Source organism: Pan paniscus, chromosome 15, assembly GCF_029289425.2.
Source record: "Pan paniscus chromosome 15, NHGRI_mPanPan1-v2.0_pri, whole genome shotgun sequence".
Taxonomy (NCBI): Eukaryota; Metazoa; Chordata; class Mammalia; order Primates; family Hominidae; genus Pan; species Pan paniscus.
This window is the reverse complement of record NC_073264.2, coordinates 55,851,841-55,877,027: the sequence shown is the minus strand read 5'-3', so window position 1 is coordinate 55,877,027 and position 25,187 is coordinate 55,851,841. Positions and strand designations below refer to the sequence as shown.

Sequence of the window (25,187 nt, the reverse complement as noted above, 5' to 3'; positions counted from 1 at the left end):
TGACACTTCCATGGCACCTGGTGGGATTCCTTCCTTCAAACCCTCCCGACCCTCTGGGCGAGCATAGCCTGTGTTATTGTTCAGCCCCTCCATATCTTACGGTGCTCCTCAGGGCCTGTCCACACTCTTGACCCTTGGCACACACGTCTGGGGAGTACCTATTATCAGTTACACTCAGATGATGCACAATTGGTCCTTTCAAACCTTGTGGGGCTCCTGGACTCTAGACCTGCTCTTCTGGCCACTGACTTGCCATTTCCACTTGGGTGTCTCACAGGCACCTCAGACTCAACCCTTCCCATGGACCTACATTTCCCGCCCCCACTTCTCCTATCTTTTCTGTCCCCAAATACTATGACACTCAAACCCAAGCCTCGTCACAATCACCAGACTCCCTCTAAATGATCTCTATCCTCCTCCTCCATCCTCACTGCCTCTATTTTGGTTCAAGGTCCCATCAAGACTTGCTATAGTTTCCTAATGAGTTTCCCGGACAACATCCAGCTCTTCTGAAGGCTTCCCACCTCATCACTGCACAGCGGTCTATTTCACCTCAGGAAGTTTCCCCACCTGCTATGGTGATGACATCGATCAGACTGGGTTGTGAGATCATATGGTGCCATATCTAACTGTCCCAATGCATGTCCCCAGCTCCCCATTGCAGGAACCATGTATGACTCACGGTTAATCTCCAATGGATGGGGCAAATTGAGTCCCAGGCAGCTGCTTGATAAGGGTTCAGTAACTGAACAAAAGAGCTCTGCACACAGAACTCAGACAGCCACCACTGATTATGAACTAACTATGGGCGGGGCCCCAGCTATCTCATTAGAAATCTATGTGAGGTAAGAATATGGGAGGCAGGCAAGGGCAGATGACTTTTTTTCCAACAGCATCATCAGCCCAGCAGTGTCTGTGAATGCCTGAGAAATGGCTGATTTGAGTCTGCCACTGGTGCCGTCAGTGGTAACAGGTTACAAACAACTCACTCCCTTGCAAAGCAGGAGAGGTAGGGGTTCCAGAGAAGACAGAGGAGGGCCAGGGGATGCGTACTCAGTGGATGCCTGAGACAGACTGCCTCCCACCCCATCTCATCAGCTCATGCAGGGACAATATACAGGATGTCCAAACATTGGGGTATTCTGATGCAAGCTCAACCAGTCATCTGACATACATAAGCTCTCTTCTCTCTCAAAGAAGTCAGACTCGATAAACTCACAATTTCTTTCCACTTGACCACTGGCTGCCATCACACTTTGCTCTGCATGTGGCATCTTTTTAACTTTCCCATTCCAGTGAACAGGGGAGTCACTATTATTCTAGGTGCAAAATCTGGGACACGGAAAACATCATTGACTTATCAAAGGCTAGATGGAAAGTCGATGGCATGTCAGGGTCACCCTTGCTACCTGGCTGCCAGAGTGTTCCCCATGCTGACTTCTGCCAGGCTGCAGGGAATAAAGCTAACAGTAATTTGTCTCCCAGGTGGGTGCGCTTCCTCAGTGATGGAGGATATGAATGAATCCTCAAGGCTGCTCCAGAAAGAAGGGAAGAAATCACTCTTTTACCATAACACTTAGCAATCAAATCCTTATGCAAAATGTTTTCCGTACTTTCTAACAAAGAAAGAGTAAATTGGCCTTTTGAATGTTCCCCCAAAGAGAATGGTTTCTCAATTTAAAAATGGCAATAGTCACTTAGACAAGCTGCTTTCTAAAGTAGTATAAAATTAAAAACAACAACAAATAAACCTCAGGTTCAACTGGATAGCTCACTTGTAATTTGTAATTCACTTTAAGTAAGAAGAGGTCTTTAATCACGGATGTGCACGTGAGAAGCCTCTGTCTATCTGGCCAGAGGTTTAAAAAGAAACGTTTCTTACAAAGTTATATATGTATATTCTATAAATATATATAACATATATTATATGCATTAAAAATAACTTTATGTAGTCTATATGTGTAGAGAAAAGAAAGAGAGATCAGACTGTTACTGTGTCTATGTAGAAAGGAAAGACATAAGAGACTCCATTTTGAAAAAGACTTGTACTTTAAACAATTGCTTTGCTGAGATGTTGTTAATTTGTAGTTTTGCTGCAGCCACTTTTCACCAGCCACTTTGACCCAACCTGGAGCTCACAAAAACATGTGTTGTATGAAATCAAGGTTTAAGGGATCTAGGGCTGTGCAGGACATGCCTTGTTAACAAAATGTTTACAAGCAGTATACTTGGTAAAAGTCATCGCCATTCTCTAGTCTCAATAAACCAGGGGCACAATGTACTGCGGAAAGCCGCAGGGACCTCTGTCCTTGAAAGTGGGGTATTGTCCAAGGTTTCTTCCCAGGTGATAGTCTGAAATATGGCCTCATGGGATGAGAAAGACCTGACCGTCCCCCAGCCCAACACCCGTAAAGGGTCTGTGCTGAGGTGCATTAGTAAAAGAGGAAAGCCTCTTGCAGTTGAGATAGAGGAAGGCCACTGTCTCCTGCCTGCCCCTGGGAACTGAATGTCTCGGTATAAAACCCGATTGTACATTTGTTCAATTCTGATATAGGAGAAAAACCGCCCTGTGATGGGAGGCAAGACATGTTTGCAGCAATGCTGCCTTGTTATTCTTTACTCCACTGAGATGTTTGGGTGGAGAGAAACATAAATCTGGCTTACGTGTATGTCCAGTCATAGTACCTTCCCTTGAACTTAATTATGACGTAGATTCTATTGCTCACATGTTTTTCTCCTTATTATCACCCTGCCCTCCTACTACATTCCTTTTTGCTGAAATAACGAAGATAGTAACCAATAAAAACAGGGAACTCAGAGACCGGTGCCGGTGCAGGTCCTTCGTATGCTGAGTGCCGGTCCCCTGGGCCCACTGTTGTTTCTCTATACTTTGTCTCTGTGTCTTATTTCTTTTCTCAGTCTCTCGTCCCGCCCGATTAGAAATACCCACAGGTGTGGAGGGGCAGGCCACCCCTTCATATACAAAATTATACACACACACATCTTTGTGCACCTGCTGAAAAATTACCACTCCATTAAATGTTTATGTGCTCACAAAACTTGCTTCAGCGCTACCTCCCTCAATACTCTGTTCCCTTCCAAAATCCAAAAGCTCCCTGGGATTACTAGAAGAGGTTACCTCTAAAGCTCTGCAGGCTGCAAATACCCACAGAACTTCCCACTCACCACTCTTGCCTCCCAGTACCCATGCATAAGAATCCCAACCCTGAGGCAGAAGCAATGCTGGTTCACACTTGTGTGAGGCATGAGGTCTGCCCTCCTTTGGATCTTAGATGAAATCATGTCGTCATTAAGTCCTAAAAATGACATTGTTACCAGGGCAGCATCCAGACACAAAGGTAAGAAGAGGACCTGTCTAGGCAGCAAATAAAATGGGACAGTAGGCAGCTGATCACTGCTTTTAACGTTGGAATAAACTTTTTTCAGCATTTAGCATTTTTGAGATGGTTCCTATCAGAGTCACAGGGACCCATTCTGTTGTTAAGTTAAAGCCTGGAATTATTCTCTTGAGAGCCAAATATGTCTGCCTGCCAAATGCTTTTGAACCCCACTATCTGCAGTGTACCTGTTGGTATTTACCACTCTGGGGGCAGCTTTTCTCAAAACAGACCCTCCCCTGGGAGGACAGTGAGACGAAAGCACACTGCATATTCCCTGCCCTGTTTTGCCAAGATTTCAGCCTCTGATTGTGAACTGGACACCTCACTGATCTCTACAAATGTATACGAGGCAGAGACACAAACGTATATAAAAAGGGTGCATTTGACAGCACTTCATCAGGGCTCTAGGACGGCCAGGCAAGGCAGCCTGGGCCCAGGGAATAAGCACACTGAGGCATCAGCTTCCAAAGAAGCACGTGCAACCAGGAAGTTTCACTTCAAAATCATTCCGTTTTCTCTGACTTTGGTAAGGAAACCACATGGTACGCACTAGAAGGTCTGTCGATGACACTTCCAGTGGAGAATTTTCCTTGGTCCATTTTCCCATAATGAAAGTGGAAATGTTCCCTCATCCGATAACTTACCCTTTCCAAAGACTTCAGGAGATTTTGTCTTTCTTTGAGCTTCTGAATACTGATGACAATTTTGTGTCTTGCACCTTTGGTAACATTCTGTAATTAAATAACAAGTTACATTTAAATGTATATTTAAAAACATATTTTTAAGAATCAGCTTACAGATTCTTGGAGGCTTTTACTGTCTTCTTTGTTCCTATATGTTCACGGGCTGATCAATATCCACTTATCTCTTGCATTAGTACCCATCATCATAAACCTCTTCTTACTAAATATTATTATTATTTTTTGAGACAGGGTCTCACTGTAGTTGCTCAGGCTAGAGTACAGTGGCGCCATCTTAGCTCACTGCAGCCTTGACCTCCTGGGCTCAGGTGATTCTCTCACCTCAGTCTCCCAAGTAGCTGGGACTACAGGCCACCAAACCTGGCTAATTTTTGTATTTTTGGTAGAGATGGGGTTTTGCCATGTTGCCCAGGCTGGTCTCAAACTCCTGGGCTCAAGCAATCTTCCCACCTCAGCCTCCCAAAGTGCTGGAATTCTAGGCGTGAGCCACCGCACCCAGCCATCTTCTTAATTCTAACTCCATCTGGCTACATATTTGCCCGTGTCTTTTGACTGTGCTTTTTATCTGTATTCGTATCTTTCTGTATCTTAGAGAGAGATGTGGAACAGCCAATTATTCTACCCAGCATGAAATTTCTTCATAGCCTTAGAAGATAATTTTTAAGTCATGCACTCTTCCTTTTCTCCAGGCTTTATAATTTCAGCCCCCCTCAGTTTCCCTAAAGGTCCCAACCCCATATAGATATTCATGGCTTTCTCAAACCCTCCCTGTGTTTTTACCCATCTTGAAAAGATGAGCAGCCCAGTAGAGTCCACATGGAGTGTCATAAAACATGGGGAATTTGTTAGTTTGCAGCTTGTCTTTTGTTTCTCTAAGGAAAACTAGAATAGAAAATTACTTAAATTCATAATTCAGTCATCTCTTCAGGTAAATGATTAGGATTCACAGTAAGAGTTGTGGATTTTATCTTCTTAACTGGGTAGCAATGGTGAGCCTAAGGATTTAGTTAAATAGTTGTTGATAATAGATACTGCAGATTTCCTGATAGACAGCCGTTTCTCAAATAAGGTCTCTAACTCAAACATCTTGCAACTATTCCATAGAATTCTTCTTAAAGAAGGAAAAGATAGGAATATCAACAACATCTTTACTAGAAAAATTAAGACTCAAATGACACGTGAACCCAGTCTCTAAGATGAAACACTGGGGGTATATTTCTGTTTACCCTTAACTTTGGGTTCTAGTGAATTAAATTACTCTGAAAAGTTTGTGCTGGCCTCTGGCTTTGCCCTCCATTATTTCCTGTTTTTTTTCCTCAAGTTGAACAACTGATGACTTAGATTTTTTTCCTCAACTCTGACCCAAACACAAAAATGCTCTTAGAAAAGCTCTCATCAACCCCTGGGATTTCAAGGAGCAATCAAGATCCAAAAAGAGGTGGGAGAAATGTTAGGAAGTTGAAATGAGTGCCTTTCATTCTCTGAGAATGTGCAGTGACTTTGGGCTTTGTGTTGTGTCTCCATACTGGAAGTCCGCCAGGCCTGCAGGGTTAAATGAGGGTACCGAATAAGTACTGGGGAACTGGTGATCTGCGGGGAGGTATGCGTCCAGACCAGCCATGCCCAAATGGTACAATCTCCTTTTCCTGCAAAGGAAATATTCTTAGCCTATTCAGACCATCGATTCTTTTAAATCATTGCTGAAAGGAAACTGAGGCCAATGTGAAACATGCAAATAGCATTTTAAACAAGGGAAACAAAGACATTGGTCAGATCCATTTACCCGAGCACAGCGTGGTAGGAAACATGCTTAGTTTCAGGGGTTCTGTTGACTGGCCTTTGGCATCCACATTGGGGAAAGATGCCTTAGAAGGAAGGGGAACCTTTGTATTTTTATGGCATGCAGAAGGGAAATGAAATCTGAGACCTATGGAAATCTCATTCTCAATGATTGTCTCACGTTAGAAGAAAAAAATATTTTGTATAATTTACTCCAATCTCAACAAAGACGGGGCTGAACATGACTTTTTAAAAATGTTGGGGCGGGTCTGAGGCATGACCTGGTGCATCTACTCAGCAGTCCAGTTAGAAGCAGGCTGATTTGTAACTGGACTAGACAACAGACAATGGATCTGTCACTTCCCAAACAAGCCAAGCCCTGCTCGAGCAGAGGAAGGGAGAGAGCAAGAAAAGCAAAGGCAGGGATGTAGATTCTTTGTGGCATGGTCAAATGTTACTTCTCCTAGGAAAATCCACCGATTCCTCCCTGGCACCTGGAACTTTCAAGTGTGCCGAGATTATGCCTTTTCACACCACTTGATCTCACCCTCACGACCCTGCAGTTATCTGCTTGTCTTCCAACTCCTATTGGACCCTGAAGGCAAGAATCCACCCAGTTTTGCTCACCATGGAATGCTGGCCAGCACCCCACAGTTTCCAGCACAGGGCAAGCTACTGTGTGGGCATAGGTATGGGTCCAAACAAGGTTGTCCAGGCCTTGAACTTCAGGTCCTGCCTGGGGCACCCTCTCAGGGAACAGTCACCTCAAGCACATACCTGCGCCTCCAGCTGGCACTCGGTGAGGGCCATCATCTCCTCATAGGTCATCTGGGAGAAAAGCGCGGCATATTTGTGCAGGCGGAGGCTTTTTAGCCAGGCTGGAACATCTGTGGTGCAAGATGTGCAAGAGATGGGGAGAGAAATGAGAGGGAATGAGAAGAGATGACGAGAGATGTAGGAACAGAGAAAGGAAAAGAGGGTGATGGTCAAAGGAAAAAAAAGAAAAAATAACACCTTTATGTTACTATGTATTTAATTTTAGCTGAGATGCAGAAGTCTCAGGCTAGCCCTGACATTCCTTCTGGTGGGCTCCTTTATTCTACTAAGACCAGGAGTACTAACTTGGGGTCCATGAGCTTCAGGGCATTCAGAAATCCCCTAAAATTATATCCCAATTTGTGAGTAGATGGGGAGTTTTCTGGGCAGAGGGCCATCCATAGCTTCTATAAGATTCCCAAAGGGGTTCATGACCAAAAAGATGGCAGGGAACAACTGCATTAGCTGGACCGCTTCATCGAGTTGGAAAGAGCCGGCTTCGAATGTTAGAGCTACATGAGCAGACTATGACCTCAAGATAATTTTTGTACATTCAATGCAGATTTTCACACACTGTTTCAGCCACTCCTACAGTGATAGGAAAATGGTGGAGTCACCCATTCCTAGCCTGATCTTTCCCCATGAAAAATGCCTCCCTATATATACCTGAATGGGAAAAAGGGCATCCTGATCCCCAAAACTGTTTCTGTCGTGGGGGTGTGTCCGCTGACCATTTCTCCAAGCTATGGAATGTATCCGGATGCATCTTTGACTTTTTACTTGATTGTCAACCAAAAATATATCGGACTTGAAAGGCCCAAAGATTGGCTAGGCCATAGGATAATGGAAGTTCTAAAGTGCATCTGAAATAACCCCCAAGTCTGAGATTCTAAAGTTGAGAAAAGTAAAGGGTAACTGCATTGAAAATCCACAGGAGAACTATTACCTTGTTAAATAAAACCAAAACAAAGTATTTGCCCGTATTCTTTCAGTCAGAGTTTGTGAGCTGATAGGATCTTTGGAAAGTTTCCAGAATCATCTTCCCTCATCCCTAGATCATTCTAAAGATGGCAAAATGAAGTCATTAATCCTAGATCACAGAGCAAGTGTGTGGTGAAATGGCAACCAGAACCCAGATTTCCTGATTCCTAGCTCATTCCTACAATGTACCAATTCTTATAAAATGAGGACCAAACAGCCTATCAGTGGCTGGAAAACAGTGGGTGTAAACTACTTTGAAATGCTAAAGCATTGGGTAAATGTTATTCCTGTTTTTTATGAAGTATTATCTATTACCAATCATGTTGATTACAGGATTCTATCAATTGCTAAATGCTTTATTCTGAGGCACTGACCACACACATTCCAAAACAAGCGAGCACCTTCCAATTTTTCAATGTTTAGAGTAGATAAATGTTGAGATTGATGAAAGAGGCCTGGACTATTCTGAAATCAGGCCCTGCTTCCTGAGTGAACCAACTCTAGGTTTAGGGAATGCGGGTATGGGATAATCTCCTGAACTCAAAAGACTTAGGTGGGGATGATGGGCCTGGTGAGATTACTTGTCGATTTGCAGTAATGCAAAGGCCAATGAAGGGGAATTTCTGGAGAATTGAAATTGGACAGTCAATGGCATCTTAAGAACAGACTCAGTTATCTCAGGCTAGAAATCACTCCATTCTGTGCTTGAAAGCCCTTCACTCTACTATGACAAGCAAGAGTCCCTCTGTGACCATTATTAACCACAAACAGACAAGGCTTCCCCAACACATCATACTAACCCCTTACATCGTCCTCACTCAAATTGCAGTTGGATCAAGAGTCCAGGACATGGCAGCTCAGGAGTCTGGAACCTTCTATCCTGCAACATCCTGGAGCTATTTCACCAGGCTTCATTTTCCACCATGCTTTTATTTCTGCTGAAATAATGCTAATGCTTCTGCAGAGTGAGCGGCACTGATTTTAACTACAGCTTTGGCTTTCAGGCCAAGGGCATGTTACCACTCTGTCACCAGGTTTCACGTTTGCTATTTACATCTTGAAAGTCCCAAGTCACTGCTCAGGAAACTCAATGATCATGATTCAGAGAAGCCTGGGTAACCCAGTGCTGCTCTTGGGCACAATTCATCACATAAGAGAAGGTAGCAGGCTCTTGGACCAAATTTTCACTGGGTGCCCTACAGCTGAACCATGCAAAATCCACTGATGATGAACAGAAACCTGAGCTACTGAATCGTGTTATAAACATGGTGCTTTATAAACCAAGGTGATAACGTGGTGTTTTAAGAGTCAGAAAGTGTGGGTTGGAGTGCAAATCCCAGCTCAATCAGTGCTAGATCCTTTTCTATAAAACTATTTTGACAAGTTAGAATTGCCCTGGTTAGAGGAGTGGAAGAGCCGGCCTCATTCATTTAGTCAAAACACTGGGAGTAGTTTTCCTAAAAAAGGCTCCTATCCAACTTCAAAACATGATGAGTTAGGCCTTCCTGAAGAGTTACTTCTAGATGCATTCCTGGGCAATGTAAGCTCCTTTTGGCCCTGTATTTCTTGAGGCAGGTATGCACGGACACTGTTTTTAGAGCAAGCATTGTCCTATCTCAGTGCCATGTGCTCAAAGAGCAATCCCTCCTGTAAGGAGAACGGAAAAACAAAGAAGAGGAAATCCCAGTTCTTAAGAACATAGCCTACTAACCTTTCACCCTCTGGATTGTGGTGAGGTACCTTCCCTTGCCAAGGATTAGAACAAAACTGTTAAAAGAGAAACAAACCAGAGAAGCAAGAGCCTTGACCATTTCATTCCCCCAAAGTCAGGAATTCTAATGACTTGGATGCTGGATTCTGTAAGCTGTTGGCCAGGGATAGACTCAAACTAAAAGCTCAGGTCCTTTCCCATGGTCCAAATGCCACATTGTTGGATGCAATGCTAAGAACCACCTACTGTAACTTCCCATCTACCTTTTACATTCTGTGAAGCTGTGGGCTGTGGCTACGGTTGGAAAATGCGGGCAAACAGGGAGAAGCAGAACTGTTTCCTGCAGAAGCTGATATGTGATTGAAGGCATGCATGCCTCTGGTTGGCACACACCTGTTTGGCTTCCTTGGATGCTCCTGATGGACATGCCACTGGGGGTCTCAAACTAGAAAGTCACTCTCTTATGCAGTGTGAGAAAGATAAAGATGCTTTTGCTATATGCTGGGCTGACTTCTTTGCCAAGTGTGGGAATCCTGATATTTGCTCATTCAACATTTATTGCATGCCTATTATGGGGGCCAAGCTCTGTGAAGACATGACCCTTCCATTAAGGAACTTTTAATCTAGAGAGAATGGCTGACTTATACAAAAATTATAACAGCAATAGGACAAGCGCTGAGTATACATAGGGTTATAGGGGAGCACAGAACGATGAGCCTTTTGGTTTGCCATGGGGAGCGAGGGGCAGCTTCAAAGTACAATAACTTGGTGTCTCCACTAGGATGGCCACAGTGAGGAAGCCATTTCAGGAAGCAGGAAGGAAACACAGAGTCAAGAGGGCATTCAGGGTAGAGCGGACACATGGGTGGATGGGGGAATGGCTAGAGACAAGGCGGGTCAAATAGGCAGGGGGTCAAATGGCTGAGATATGCAATGCTGAACAAAGAGAGTCGACTTCATCTTGTGGGTGGCGAGAAACTGCTGAAACCTGAGTAGCAGAACACAATCAGATGAGTGTGCTAGAAAGGCAATGGCTATCAATGTAAAGGCTGGCCTGGCGGATGGTGACAGTGAAGGCCAGGACATGAACTTAAGGAAGATCCTGATGATGGCTTGGGATGCGTGACAGAGGAGAAAGAAAGGATGGAAATTGACAGTACTTGAAGATCAGGGAAGAGCAGGGAGTGACAGAGACAAAGTAGCTGGAGATAACTCCTTTGATTCAGGTTTGGTGAGACAGAGAAAACAGGGGAGCAGCAGGTTTGGGGTGAGAAGAGAGAGAGGGTAAACTCCATTTGAGATCAGCTGGCTGTCAATGCCTTTGGGTCATACAAGGGGAGAAGTCAACCAGTCAAGGTCTTGGAAGAAAAGTCTGAGCTGGAGAACAAGGTTCCTTGTTAGTAGTTCATGGTGGTTGTTTTAGCCACAGAAGTGGGTGAATCTCTCTGGCAAAGAGCATGGGGTGAGAGCCATGCTAGGGCTCTGGGAGTAGCAGACTTTCAGGGGGAAGTGCAAGGAGAGAATGCCAACAGGTAGGAGGTTTCTGGGACAAAGCACCACCATGCATGTGCACATCAGTGGGTCTCATCCCACAGTCTTCATCCTTCAGAAAGCTCCTTCTAAACCTTGCTGCAAGTCCACACTGATTTATCTTCTCATGGTCATTCTTGATAATAGTGCTACACTCATCTTGTATATGTTCTATATTTGCCTGCTGGTCTTTAACAGTGGGATTCAGTTTTAAATCATGCTGATTTCTATTTCCTTTTTAGAATTTAGATAAACCAGCCACAGGGAGGCTGTGTGGTGTGTACAACAGTTCACACAGAAGCGGGGCTCCAGTTAGAACTGGGAGTGCTTGTCTCTAATGCATGCTGCAGAAATGGCCGCAAATTTGAGTCAGATCAACAGACCATGCAGCACCCAACCCACAAACAAGGAAACCCCAGAAGACAGAAAGATGGGATCAATATTGCTGAAGAGCCCAATATCGAATGCAGCATGAAGGGCAGGGAGAAAGGCATCTCTGGCAGACAGAAACATGAACAGCCTTGTTCCCACACAAGGGCTCATGTAGGGGTGGTCCTGGTAACTGCAGATGGAAGATCAACTCCCATTCACCACAGCAAGCCAGACTGCTCTCAAAAGCTCTCTCCCTCCAAGATATGACTGCACCCTTGATCTCTGAGGGGGAGAAGAGGAAAGCCAACTGAGGGGTAAGAAGGTACCCACTCTTCACTACTGAAGTGGGAAGGAAAATGTTCCTTTCAAAAATGAAAAGAACTTTAGCAGCACTGTCAAGGTTACAGAAGCTTGTCTTTATTTCTGGCCAGAGCAGAACAAGCAGCTCAACTCTGTTCCAGCCTTTGTGCAAAAGAGAGCAGGATTGGTCTTGGGCCTCGTTGGAGCTGGATCCTCCTCAGTGTGCTCCTTGATACTGGGAAGTGTCCACGGAGGCCTCTGGGAAGGCTCCAGGCTTGTAGGAAGCATATATGGGTCCTGGAAGGTGAGAGGTGGCCTATTTTGGAGTAAAATACCCACTTTGACATGTTAGACACAAAGAGGGCCTAACCTTCTCCCCGCAGTTTCCGTTAGAGATGACAGGAGAAAGTGCTGTTTTAAAGCAGCCTGCTTTGTGTCATTAAACAGTGGCTGTGTCCATATCAAAGGCTGCCCTTTGTGTGCCTGCACAGTCCTTAAAGCTTCAGAGGAAAATACATGCTTGGTAAGGAGTGGAGGTTAAAAGTCTCACGACTTTTCGAATTTGGGGGAATCCTGAGGACTTGCTTTTCAAAGACCTCAGGGCTCTCAGCCTATCAGAGAAGAGTTAGCACAACTCCTGGCCCAGGAGCACTCATCCCTGTGGGTCATATCTTGGCATTTGGAAATTAAAAACAAAAATAAAGCACATTTATTCAATACTGGCCTTCCTTTAAGTGAATTCGAGCAGGCAGCTAGAAAGTCAGCATCAAGAAAATAATGACCAGTTTCAATGACAGCCATGCTGAAACATGTCCCAGCCACTCATGGAGCTGTGCCACTCCCACTCCATCACTCAGACCTCTGTGACCCTCGGAACTGCTGTATCTGCAACCTTTCTTACAAAGGTTTCTGACAGGTTCCTTTTTCTTAAAGAGGATCTCACCTCTCCATAATTTTTCCATTCTCATTCTGGAGAAGCAGAGGTTCAAAGGTCTACATTTCAAAAACAACTGAAAACCCCAAACCCGCTATTTCAGAGTAGACAGCATATTTCCTTTACTACAGAGAGAAAAAGTTTATCTAAGTTTCATCTAACGAAAGTCTCCTTAGAAAAGGCAAACAACATATTTTCACAGTCAATGGCCCCTCCACTCTTAATTGCTATATTTCCATCAAGGTTCCTGGAGCCAATCGTTTCTTTTTCTACTTTTATCATGTCTATACACAAATAATACATCAGTTTCAATGACTTCTACATTTGTGTGCTAACATAATGCCAAACATCATAAGCATACTCAGTTGGTGTTGATTCGTAACAGTGAGGCTGAAGCTCGCAGCAAAAGAAACAGAGTGCCAATCTCTACCCCTCTTCACACAGGCAAGTACAACAAGAAAGTCATAGAGCTCCTTGCTTCCTAGGAGCCCACATCTATGGCTTTTTCTACCCAGCTATTTGGAGTGAAGTCCCTCAGATGAACTTGGCTTCAGGTAGGTGTAATATTATGCTGAAACTGCAGGCGAGGAGAGGAAGTCGGGGCTGTTAGTGAGGCTGGGCCAGCCAAGAGCATGGTGCACTGTGGGGCCCACTGAGGGGGTTGCACACCTCCACTGGGATGTTCTACAGTTCCCACATTCACCAGACCCCATGCTGCCCCCCCATTCTATTTCTCCTCCTCTATGTCCTTTGCCTTAGATGACACCATGGCTTATCCATATGTCCCAGGCAGACACCTGGGCATCATCCTAAATTTCTCCTGCTCCATCACTGTCTATTCAATTGGTTACCAAGCCCTCTCAGCTCTATCTCATGAAGAACCCTGAATACTCCTTTGTCTCTATTCTCACTGCTTCTTGCGTCAGTCCCACTTCCTTTTCCCCCTCAATTACTGAAACGTCCTCCACCTCTCTGCTGGCCTTCAAATCTGGAATCCTCTGTCCCTTCCGCACTTTGATGTATATTCCACTCTGCTTTGAAGGTCATATTTCTAATATGTAGACCTAAGCAGGTCATTCTGCTGCAGAAGTTCCTTCAATAGCTTTGGGATAAAAGAGAATGTCCTTTGCAAGGCCCAGGGTCTGGTTTCTCCCTTTCCAGACCTCTTTTTCCCATGTGCCCTTAACACTCAAGCCATGGGATCCACTTGGTCAAGCACCTTGTCACTGTGATTTCGTGAATGCTGTTCCCTCTGCATAGAATGCCCTTCCTTCACTTACTATTTGGCTGACCTGTAGTCATGCTCTGAGACTCAGCTCTAGGCCTCTCCTCCTCTAGGAACTTTCCTTGACTTACCTCCACTTTGAATGAGGGTCGTTCATGGTGCCTGCCCTGACCCAGGGCAAGTCTTTAAGACAGCATATTTTCATAGCAGGGCACTTGGATTAAGTGATTCGCTTATCATCTGATAGTGATTCACTTCAGGCAGGAACAGTAGCTCTCATCCGTCTGCCCAGAAACTAGTTAGTCCAAAGTTTCTCTCAGCAGGTGCTCAAAAAAGTCAATTGACTTGAATGAGGACAAAAGTAACCTGTGAATGAGTCATTTCCCCTGCTCTTTCCTCCCATATAATGCAGCCACATCATTCATCATAGCTGTGGCATTTTGTTAAGTCTTAGCGTGTTGGGTTTATGTACCATCTTTGAGAACATGGTGCTAATGTAAGTGGGAAATGTGCATCTTCTGCCAAATGACTTCTATACTTTCTCTCCAGGAAATTAAGAGAACGTCTTTTCTCTCTCTCTTTTTCTTGGCCACCTGAAAGCCCTGTATGAGACAAGAGGCAACAGAGCACATTCCACTCATGAGTTGCCCAGGGAAAGAATGGTATTACTGTTGAGTACCAACTCACAATTGAGAATCTTTCCTCTGAGATGAGTCACAGTGAAGTTTTTGAAATGAACAAACACAACTGGATGTAGAAACCAAACCAGCCTCCTTAGTCCAAACATGTATAACCAGTAGCCTCCACAGGGAAGGGTAAAGGGAAGAAAGTTCCTATTTCAGTTGTTTCCCACTTCTCTCGGGTTAGTTTCAAGCTAAATGGTGGATCTCATTTTTTCTTTAGCTTGAGATATTAGCGTGAGATCTTTACCTCAAGAGACATTTAATCTGTACTTTGAAGCCTACTTAAACCATAAGGATGGACATTTACTAAAGAAGGAAAACCAAAGCACTGTGGGCAGATGTCATTAATCCTTTGAGAGTAGGAGCTGGTCTGCTTGGGAGAGAACTTAGTGACAGTCCCTGGCAGGGAACGCTAACACCAAGACAAGAAGGGGGCTTGATCCATGCATGGGAAAAACGCAAAGAGCAAGAATGCTGGACCATGAGATTTATTCCATACCCTTGACCCAAGAGGCACACTCCTAACGGAGGATGTGTAGCCAGACCTGGCCAGTCTAGCTAGATGAAAGGAAGGAATGGATGATTACCACAGTGTTTCAGAGAGATATTCACAGCTGTTGGCCATAAAGAGGAATTCACACTAAATAAAGTTCAACTATAGTAACTTTTCATTCTTTTCCCAAGGTGCACGATGAGAGCAAGACACATTCCATATGGATTTGAGAACTCTTCCAAATTCTACTAAGCTTTCTTATTCTTCTTCTAAACTGGATGTTTAACGATTAGAATAATAGCATTAGATGATGGCACCCCAAAGTGGACCAGCAAGTACTTTAAAACAGCTGACACTCCTGCCAAAGGGCCTGGGTCATAGAAAAGAAAGATTGTAGAGCCAAGAGGAAGAGTCAGCTCTTTTTCAAAGCACCTCACTTGGTTTTATATCTCATTTCTTTATTTTTATTTTTTATGCTTTTATTTGAGATGGAGTCTCACTCACTCTGTTGCCCAGGCTGGAGTGCAGTGGCGCGATCTTGGCTCACTGCAACCTCTATCTCCTGGGTTCAAGTGATTCTCCAGTTTCAGCCTCCAGAGTAGCTGAGATTACAGCTGCGTGCCACCACACCTGACTAATTTTTGTATTTTTAGTGGAGAAAGGGTTCTGCCATGTTGGCCAGGCTGGTCTTGAATTCCTGACCTCAAGCGATCTGCCTGCCTCAGCCTTCCAAAGTGTTGGGATTACAGGCGTGAGCCACCGCACCCAGCCATATCTCATTTCTTTAAAAGTGTGAATTATTTTGAAAATTTAAACCAGCACCTGCTCTTAGACACGGAGATCAAATGACAAACCCTTGGGTTATGAGCAGGGCTGCTCCTTGGGTGCACTCATAGGAAGTCGTTTTGAATAATATCTGGTGGCGGAAGAGTCCTCAGCAATGGCATCTTGCAGCAAGGCTGGGGAGGGACATTTGTATTGAACAAATACTGGCCTGTGACACTTCGGAATGCTAGTGTTTTTGGGTGTGGACATTTTTTCTGTCTGACCTGTCAGCTAAACTGCAAATATACTTTTCCCACAAATAGAATCCTTCATCATCTATAATGTTTCTTCCTTCAAACTTTTTTTTTTTTTTTTTGCCATTTAACTTGCTATTGACTTTATACTTGGAATCCCAATCCAAGGAAGTTCTTGGAAGAAGGGAAGTTCAATAGGTCAGAGAAGGTGGAAATATAGCAGGCCATCAAATAACCTGTTTTCTGGCTGCACCCCTTGGGCCTATAAAGAAAATCCTGGATATGAGATCTTGTCTGTGTCATTTTTTTCTGACCGAATAGGCTCTGAGGAGACAGTTCTCACCAATTCTAATGAAAGGAATCACAGAGGCTTAGATATGGTATATTCCTTAACCTTTGCAATAGTTTGGCTTTTGTCCTAAAATGGGGATAGGGCATTTATTCAACTTTTCTCTCATTTCTCTTTAAAAACCTGTTTTCTTTATTTCTCACCTCAAAATGGCAGCACTCAATGAGCATACCTTGACCTACTTTGGGAGAATGTTGAAAGTGTGCATAAGGGCCTCAAAAAAAAAAAAAAAAAAAAAAAAAGGAAAGAAAGAAAACAAAGTAAAAGGAAGAAGAATAAGTGTCCAAAAACCAGACAGTGGAATCAGCATTCTTCCTTGGGCGAGATCTTTCTCCTGGTGAATGGCCCTTCTATAGGATCCTCCTTACCCTTCAAACACAAAGGCCAATGCTTCCTCCCCACAGTTACCAACTAGAACCGCAACATAGGCTTTCTTGGAAACCTGTCCAGACACTGAACTTCACCTGGAAAGAAGCTAGTTAAAAGCAACGGCTGTCTCAGCCTCCCTTGGTCTTTCAGCTATTTTGATGCCGATTGACAGATGCCAAGCCAGTCTACCTAGAGCAGGGTTGAGCCTCACCTGCTACGCATCACCTGGGGCTCAGCTGCTTGAACACATAACCATGTAGCATAAAGTCAGAAGTGGGTTTTGCTAGTGCTCCAAAATTGTGATACAGTCCCCTGAAAACTCTGAAGTAGAAAGAGGACATACATCCCCTTCGTACCCAAGTGACACATGGCTTTTGCTGCCTGTTATATACCTTTAAAGACCCATTTGTATCAGCATTAAGACACATCCCCTCACTCTGGGCACTCAGCACTGGAACCATCAATGAAATGGGGGTGGGATGGAGAGGACACAGGCCTAAGCAGGAGGAAGATTCAAGGAATGTGCCAGGGGAGCAGCTTCTTGTTAGCCTCATTCCCAGAGTTGACAAGCTCCATTTTTTCAGTCTGGTGCTCCCTTATAACCAGTGGTTGGGCAGTCATGGGCATGCTTTCTGTGCCAGGCTTCCATGAAGGGAGGGGAATCAGTACAGAGCTTCCTATGTCAACACTGATCATTCACAAGGGGAAGATCGGAAACAGCAAACCTCAGGACTATTAATGCCAGCAAACAGGGTGTTCTCAGAGCCTCCCTTCAGCATGCTAGTCCCCAAAGCATGAGTGGTTACTGTTTCACCATCTAAAATTGTTATTAGTGTGTCTCTGATGTGCATCTTTGCCTAAGGGCTTCCCAGCCCTTGTACAAGTGGAGTCTAAAAATATAGCATGCATGTATCCTCTTTGTACCTATCATAAGTAATTTGGAAATCTATCTCCTGATGAATATCTTTAGAAGAGGGTAGATTCACAAGGCAATGGAGGAATTTATTTATGCTGCACAAAAGGCCTTTATCACCTGTATGCAAATCTGTTATCAGGATTAAAACACTGTTAGAGATTCTCAGTGGTATTTTCATGTCCCTTAAATAGATGCAGAGGAAAGGGTTTAAAGGTTTCTTTGGATATCAAAGAGAAGAGGAGAGAGAAAGGAAGCACTACTGCAATTCTGCATTAACATAGACTTATAAAGGAAAAAAAAAATCCCGTGGTTTGTTTTTCTGAATTACTGACAGGTCCCTGGCCACAGCAATGAGGTACAAGGTTGGAGCAGCTCAGTAGCTTTACAAACAGAAGATCCTATCACCATTAGCTGTGACTCATTTAATGGTCTACAAGTCACTGCAATGCAAAAAAAAAAAAAAAAAAAGAGAGAGAGAGTGTGTTGACCTCTCTTACTCTGGTTCCTATTTCCCAGATTTTGGCAAGAAGCACTGGAAGGGGAATCTGAGCCCTTTCTGCCATGGTCAACCTGGAGTTCTGGAAGGGACAGATCAAATGCGTAAGCCTGGGGAAGGGGTGGGCTCCTTCTCTCTTGCTGACTACCTCTCTTTTTTTACCCTCTGGTCTCCAATAAAGGGAGGGGCTCTTTCCCCAGTGGTTTCTCATTTAGTCACTCACCTTTCATCCCACTACCTTCTTCTTGGAATGTGTTACGAGCAGTGGTCTGATCTTCTAAGTGTTCACTCCCACCACTTCCTGAAGAGGCTACACTGCTTTGTGGAGACAGGGGGGCATGATCGGATGGGAGGCACTGGGGTCCTCTAGCTCGTAAGTCCTCATGAGACATCCATCCATGTCCTAGAGGCTGGTTTGGCACATTCATGGGTGGGGTAAGGGACACAGATCGTTTCAAAGGGCTGTGGTGTGCCTGGCCTGAGAGAACTGGAAAAAAAAATAAAATGAAATAGGTTATTCCCCCCCCTTTATCCTGGGACACCGAAGAACCCACAATACCTCTTAACCCTGAGAGATACCACTAACTGTCTTACAACTCCATCCATGGTCACAGCAGGTTGAATACAGGCCTGGCATGGTCGTTTTCTTCAGGTGGTTTAAAAGGATGCAGTCTGTCCCTCTCAGTGGGTTAGGTTTCTCCAAGGAGGCCAAACCTATAGTGCCCACACATTGGTCCTTAGCCTTTGTGGGTCTGGATCTGGTTTTGGTTCTAACTCTAGAAATCAGGATTCATAGGACTGGGTCCATAAATCAGGCAAGGCTTGATAGCCATATCTGCCAAAAGCAAAAAGAACATGTACTGGACAAGTTTGTTGCTGTTGTTGTTTTTTAAACAGAAATTCTGACATTACCCATGTTGTTCAGGAGGACATCTTGAAGGGCAGCCAGGCTGGCCATTGTTTGGGATCTTTGCAGGGCTGAACCAGAAGAAGGTGGACTAATCTTTCCAACCAGGATTCAGGGAACTATGGCCTCTGCAGGGTGGTATGGCTCAGCAAGGGCCCCAGTACTAACATGGCCTCAGGGTATGGGGCACTGCAGCTAGCTGTGGGTGAAAGGGCTGCTTCTTCTAGGGCCGATTCTTTCCCTTAGCCTCACAGGTTAATGCCAAACGTTGTATTGCAAACACTTCCAGGTAACAAGGCTTTCATTCAGGAAGCTGGGAATGAATGGTTTTTACCAGCATGTTCGGCCCTTCTACACAGTGGGCAACATCTGCGCAGCCCCCATCTTTAATTTCTTTTCCAGAAAACTAGGAAAAAGCAACATAACTCATATAACTAGCCAAATTAAATTGAAGTCATTCAAGGGAGGGATTTAACAAAAACCAACACTGAAGGAGCCGATGTTACCCTTGGTTGGTTTTTCTGGTGTGTAAAGTGACAACTTTACAAAATAAGTCTATTCATAACATTCTCTCAGCACCAGTTCCTGACAGGTCCAGTTTATTTTGACTGCTGCTGTACTAACATGGAATTGAGCCACATGCATTTTTAAACATTTTTCAGGGAAGGCATTAAATTCCATCTCAGGCTGTATCCCCATCCATGAGGCATTTGCTCTCCCGAATTTAGATGAGCACTTCTTTGTGGGTGTTAATCTGTGTTTTTCAGTAAGCAGACCAGGCATCTCAATGGTGAGAGGTCCTGCTTTTGGTTAAACCGTATTTCTGGTAGGGCAGTCCCAACATAAAGGCCTGGGCAGATTACTGTGTTCCCTACTTCAAAAGATAAAGAGCAGAGTCAAAAGGCTGGATGTTTCCAGAAAGTGTGTCTGGGGCAGTAGTGGGCTGGGTAAGCTGCTGCCAGGCAGCTGGCAGTCACCAAGCCTGAGAGCCACGGAGCTCAGGCCTCTGTGGTCAGTGTTGCCATCTGGCCTTGTGTGGCCAGAAGGGCAGCCTTGTATGTGAAGTGGGGACAATCGGAAGGGCTAGAAACTTCTTTATGAATGAAAAGGGAGGACAAAAGAGAGCTACCGAGTTTAGTATTAGTAACCTGATAAATTTCCAATTTGGGTAGATTCTATCAAAGGCAAGGAAATGTCATCTAAATTAAAAATATGCAAAGGGAACATTGTTTAAAAAATATCGACACTAACAGGCTTAAATGGCTTGCATTGCTACTAAATAGACTAGGGAAGAAACTATTTAAAAAGGCTCTCTGGAAAATGCATTGCTACCTGGTTGGACCAGAATTAGCAAGAGGAAAAGGGGGGGAGGGGGAAAGCAGAGAAAGAAAAAAAATAAAACGAAGCAGCAGCAAAAATGAAAAGAGAAGCCAATAGGAAGAAAAGCCAGACATCCAGAAAATCCATTTCATGCCTGTCTAAGTATTTATATAAAATTGGGCAGACTGTTTAGGGCTGCCCTGAGTGCTGGGACATTCCAGCTTAGACATCTTTGCTTTCTGGTACTTCTGCAACCATTTCAGAATATCTGGTGGATGCTTTGACTGGTGCCTGCCAGGTGTACCCCAAGTGGAAGTGGGGGTTCCTCTGCATAGCCAGGATTAGAGTCAGTCTGAAATCACAGAAACGGGGCTTGCCAAAGAGGGACACACAGCTCAGAGACAGTGGAACCCTTAGTACCTGGGCTGGTTAGAGGCCATAACTGAATAGGTAACTAATCGCTAACCATGGGAGGTTACTGCTAGGATAGTCCTCATCTTCATATGGATGCTGAGAACAATACAATACGTACACTGTACTTGAATTCCATTATTTCATGGAGCCAATATGCTTCTTTCCATCTGATTTTTTAATCCATGCTATCTCCTCCACTGAGGGGCATCCTTGGGGAAGCTGTCAGTTATCCAAGGACTTCACTGGCTATTGAGATTGGAGCTAAATGTTTACCTAACTTAATGGACTTACAGGGATTTGTACATAGAAACCCACACCCATTTCTTCATACTTTTCTGAGCTTAACTGAAGTCATAAGGGATATGATATGAACTTGGCCTCTGCCTCTAAGGAAACATCAATTATACCTGAGGTGCCAGGGTCTTTTCCTGATGACTTTCTATAAAGTCATATATCATAACGAACACTTCTTGGTTCCCACTGCTGCCACCAAATTCAGGAATATCTCCGTAGGAGCCAACGTGCTGTGGCAACCAAGCACAATGCCTCACACCAAGCTTCTGATTTGCAGACAGGGCCGTGGGTTTAGAGCCAGGCTGAATGCCACACCTCAATCAAAAGTCGCGCTAGGTAAATGCCTCTGTTCTCCAAAGGAACCAAGGCCTGGAGGCAGTACAGGCTTGTAGTCTTGTGGGAAGGAGACTAAAACAGGTGACAGGTGCCTTGGCGACAGTGCCACTTTGGGGTGAAGACAGATCTTCAGGTTTAGGCAATGGTGACCACAAAGCTGATTTTGGTGTTACCTCTTGTGCTGGAGCACTTTGTTTGGCATAAAGTGACAGAGGAAATACTGTCATGGGCAGAAAGAGGCTACGAGAAAATAGGCCATGCAGTTGTGGAATTGACGAGGGGGCCAGTGGCAGAGTAGCAGTGGTTGTTTCATCCCCAGCCCCTCCCCTTTTTAAACTAAGAGATCTCATTTGAAGTGATGACAAACAGAGGGTCATATGGACATTCGGGCAGAAGTTTTTTTTTTCCTATGAGTAGGCGGGAAGAGTAGTAAATACAGACTTCTGAGAAGCTTAGCAGTGTGGTGCTAGCTGCCCCAGCATGTCTCTAGCCAGAGGCTTCTAGATGTTCTTGCTTGTGGACTGCTGTGCAGTAGACAATGGCTAACGGTTCATTCAGACCTCAGCTACCCAGAAGTCCTATTCAAATGCTGCCAAATTAAGTATACCTTTAAAAAAAAATCTCAACCTAGATTAGAAATTGGCAAGTCCAGCAGAACTGAGGTCCTCAATTTATACTGCATTTGTGACTTTCATAATAGTGCGGGTAGAGGGACAGCATATTTCAGGATGGATTCATTATATTGAAAAGCATACTGAAAATTACTCAGGGGAACAAAATTGTGCCTTTTTCCTCTTAAAACATGGAAACCAACATTTAATAATCGTATATAGTATGAATCCAAAATTGCTTGTATTTTTAAAAACCTCTATAAAAATTTTAGATCTGTATATACACATATATATGCCAGTATGCACGCATGCATATATCATTAGGACACTAATTTTTGGAACTTTTTAAATTCAAATGAATCAGAAGTAAATAATAAGTATTAAGTAAGTCTAGTTGAAATATGGAAACAGCAGTTAAAAGTAATCTTGCTACAGCAGTCGGGCAGTGTGATGGGAGTTCAGAGGTTCTTATAATCTTGTTTTAAACTTGGTCATACTATCAGGACCAGTCAACTCTTCTGACCTCATCTAACCTAATGATTTTTTCATCTCCCAGCATCTTTAACGAGAACTCTTTCAGTACCTTTTACGGGGAAAATATGACACCTGGCTCTGCATTCTGTTCATTTAAGTATTTTCTTTAAACCCTGGGATTCAGATTTCTTTCCCATTTCCTTTGACCAACTTTGACTCCATCTCGATTTTATTTATTGAAATAAGAGTCAGGAAAAGATGTTTCAGAATATTTAGTACTCTTTAAGGAAAATTAACTATAACTACCTTTTTTCTGCCTTCTAATATGAGAAATAAGGGGTTTTATGGATGGAAGAAAGTCTGGGATACTGGCCCAACTATCTTCTTGGTTCATTGTTAGGTTAAATACATACCTCACTGTCAAGGAGAAAAGTGATCCACATAAGCAAATAGTCCAGATAACTGAAGCTTGAGTCTTACACCAAAACTTTATCCCAACAAACTTTAACAAAGATTTGTCAAAGATACATTGCGTATTTCTCTGCTCTCTTTAAATTTACACGCTGAATGCAGTTTATGCTTTAAAAATTATTTAAAGTATAATTTTTAATAATTTATAATAAATTAAATGATTTAAAAATTATTTAAAGCATGCTTTAAAAATGTTATGAACATATATTCCTAACATTTTAGAACTGGAAGCCTTCTGAAAGAATATAATTTAGTAATGCCTAATCTGGGAGCTGTGGGTCTCTGGGTAGTAGAAAGACCCCAAAATCCCTACGTACACCAAGCCTTGTTAGTGGATGAAATACTATGTCATGGATTACTTTTCTACATATAGAGAGGGTATTGGAATTAATACAACAAATTAATATAATGTAAATTAAACCTATGCTGAGTACATAGACCTTTTGTCTTTTTAAAAAAAATCAGCAGATTTGAAATACAATTGTGGTTTTAATGGGGACCCCGATTTTTAAATATTAGCTATTAACTTACACTGTTCATGTGTACTCTTGGTCTAGCACACTCATTTGACAGAGATGATTTGTTGCTTTATGCCGTCTTTGTTGAGTGAGCCTTCAATGGGCAGTCTGGGTAGCCTCAGGAACCTGTGTGCTGTATACCTTCAATTGTTCAACTATCTCCTCAAATTCAAGCCAACCATTATTTCTTTTTGCTGTCACTATGTGTTGTGAACTATTTCCAGGCTTAGCATTTTGTTTTAGAGTCTAGAAGCTGAAGCTGCTGAAACTGTCAGAAATTTGACTTCCTTTTGAATAAGGGCATTAAATATTCCTACACTCCTAATATCATTCTCTATACCAAACCAAATTCCCTGGGTTCTCAACCCAAGGTTGGGTTCTGTGCTCTCATCATGCCTATGAGTCCAGCCACATAGAGATGATTTGCAACTTTAATCTTTTTTCCTTCTAAGCTAGTCTCTCTTCATTTTTAATTCAAGAAGCTGCCTTTCTCATAGAAAAACATACGCTTCATTAAATTTTCAAATTTCAAGATGCTCACATGATATAATTCAATCCAAATAGCTAGCACAACTAAACCTTATAAAAATAAGTCATAGCAATTTAGGGGTTTTAAAAGGTAGAATGAGGATGCCAAGTGTTTGCACATTATTTTAAAATATCTTACAATATTCTTCTTGAATTAAGAGGTCCTGGCCAATTCCCTGTGACTCAGGTGATGTATGCTGTGTGTCCACATACTTAGGACAAAGCAGGGCAGAATTTTACTTCTATGTTGCTAATTTTACTCATCTGTTACTTTAACAATATTTTCTAGGCTCATTCCCAAAAGAAATTCAGAAGTATCAGTAGAACCTTTGCTGAAAACAAAAATTTGAGGCTTCACAGCATATAATTCTTAAGTTTTGCTGCAGGAGATAGTTTGATACTTATCAAGTCTAAAGAAGAAAAAGCTCAGCCCACTGCTAGCTACAAAAAGGTGATTGTTTCAAAGGAATTGGGAAGGGGTGGGTGTTTCTGTTCATTTTGTTAGGTTTCGGCCTGCTTCTCAGGGATATTCCAGTTTCCATCCCACAAATTTTTTCGATAACACCAGTTTCAGAGCATCTAAGAACCACTAAAGGCTTTCAATTTTCAAAGAATGTTCTGCTAACACCACTTGTATAAATAATTCCAGGCATTTGCTTTAAAAAAGCCAACATTTTAAGCAAGGCTCAATGGTGAAATGATATTACACCCTGGATTCCTCTTCTTTAGTTGGTTTTGTGGTGTCACAACCAGTAATCTGAAGCCCTGTGGTGGGAATCTTTGGAGAAGAAAAGATTAATAGTACTTCAAGAATACATTTTGAAACATACAAAACCAGAGTATTTGATCAGTGACATCATGCAAACAAAAAAAATAAATAACACCAGATTTGTGTAAGTGGGGTAGAAGGGAGGAGAGGGGAATATTAATCACTAAGGTTAAAAATAACATGCTCTGTCATCACTGCTTCAGGGAATAGATTAAAAGCCAATCTGAAAGGTTAAAAGCCTCAACTCTGCATGCTTGCTCTCTGCTTCTTGACCAAAGGCTTGAAAAACCAGTGCTTAGAACATCTGGACACCAGAAGACGATTCCCCTAAACAGACTTTGAACTCCACCTCATTCCAGGGGAAGAAGAGAGAACATGCTACAAAGCAAAGATGTGGTTGGTGGACGGGATGTTCCTGACAAGCCCAAGGAGGAAGCCACACACTTTCGGTGAAAAGAAAGTGTGTACTT

The 25,187-nt window shown here is 43.3% G+C and overlaps 1 protein-coding gene across 13 annotated transcripts in view; it reads right to left on the bottom strand.

The window, feature by feature from the left end:
- The window catches only part of SAMD4A (sterile alpha motif domain containing 4A), a 227,117-nt gene that overhangs the window by 37,661 nt on the left and 164,269 nt on the right, over positions 1-25,187 (bottom strand). For 7 of the 13 annotated variants that reach the window (XM_063596216.1, XM_055097604.2, XM_063596213.1 and 4 more), the window contains 3 exons: positions 18,299-18,562; positions 6,659-6,768; positions 4,046-4,132 (listed from right to left, as the gene is read on the bottom strand). In XM_063596216.1, coding sequence (XP_063452286.1) covers positions 4,046-4,132; positions 6,659-6,768; positions 18,299-18,562 — 461 coding nt within the window. The remainder of the gene's footprint in view (positions 1-4,045; positions 4,133-6,658; positions 6,769-18,298; positions 18,563-25,187) is intronic. The other 6 variants (XM_063596218.1, XM_055097606.2, XM_063596220.1 and 3 more) reach the window with 1 other exon arrangement.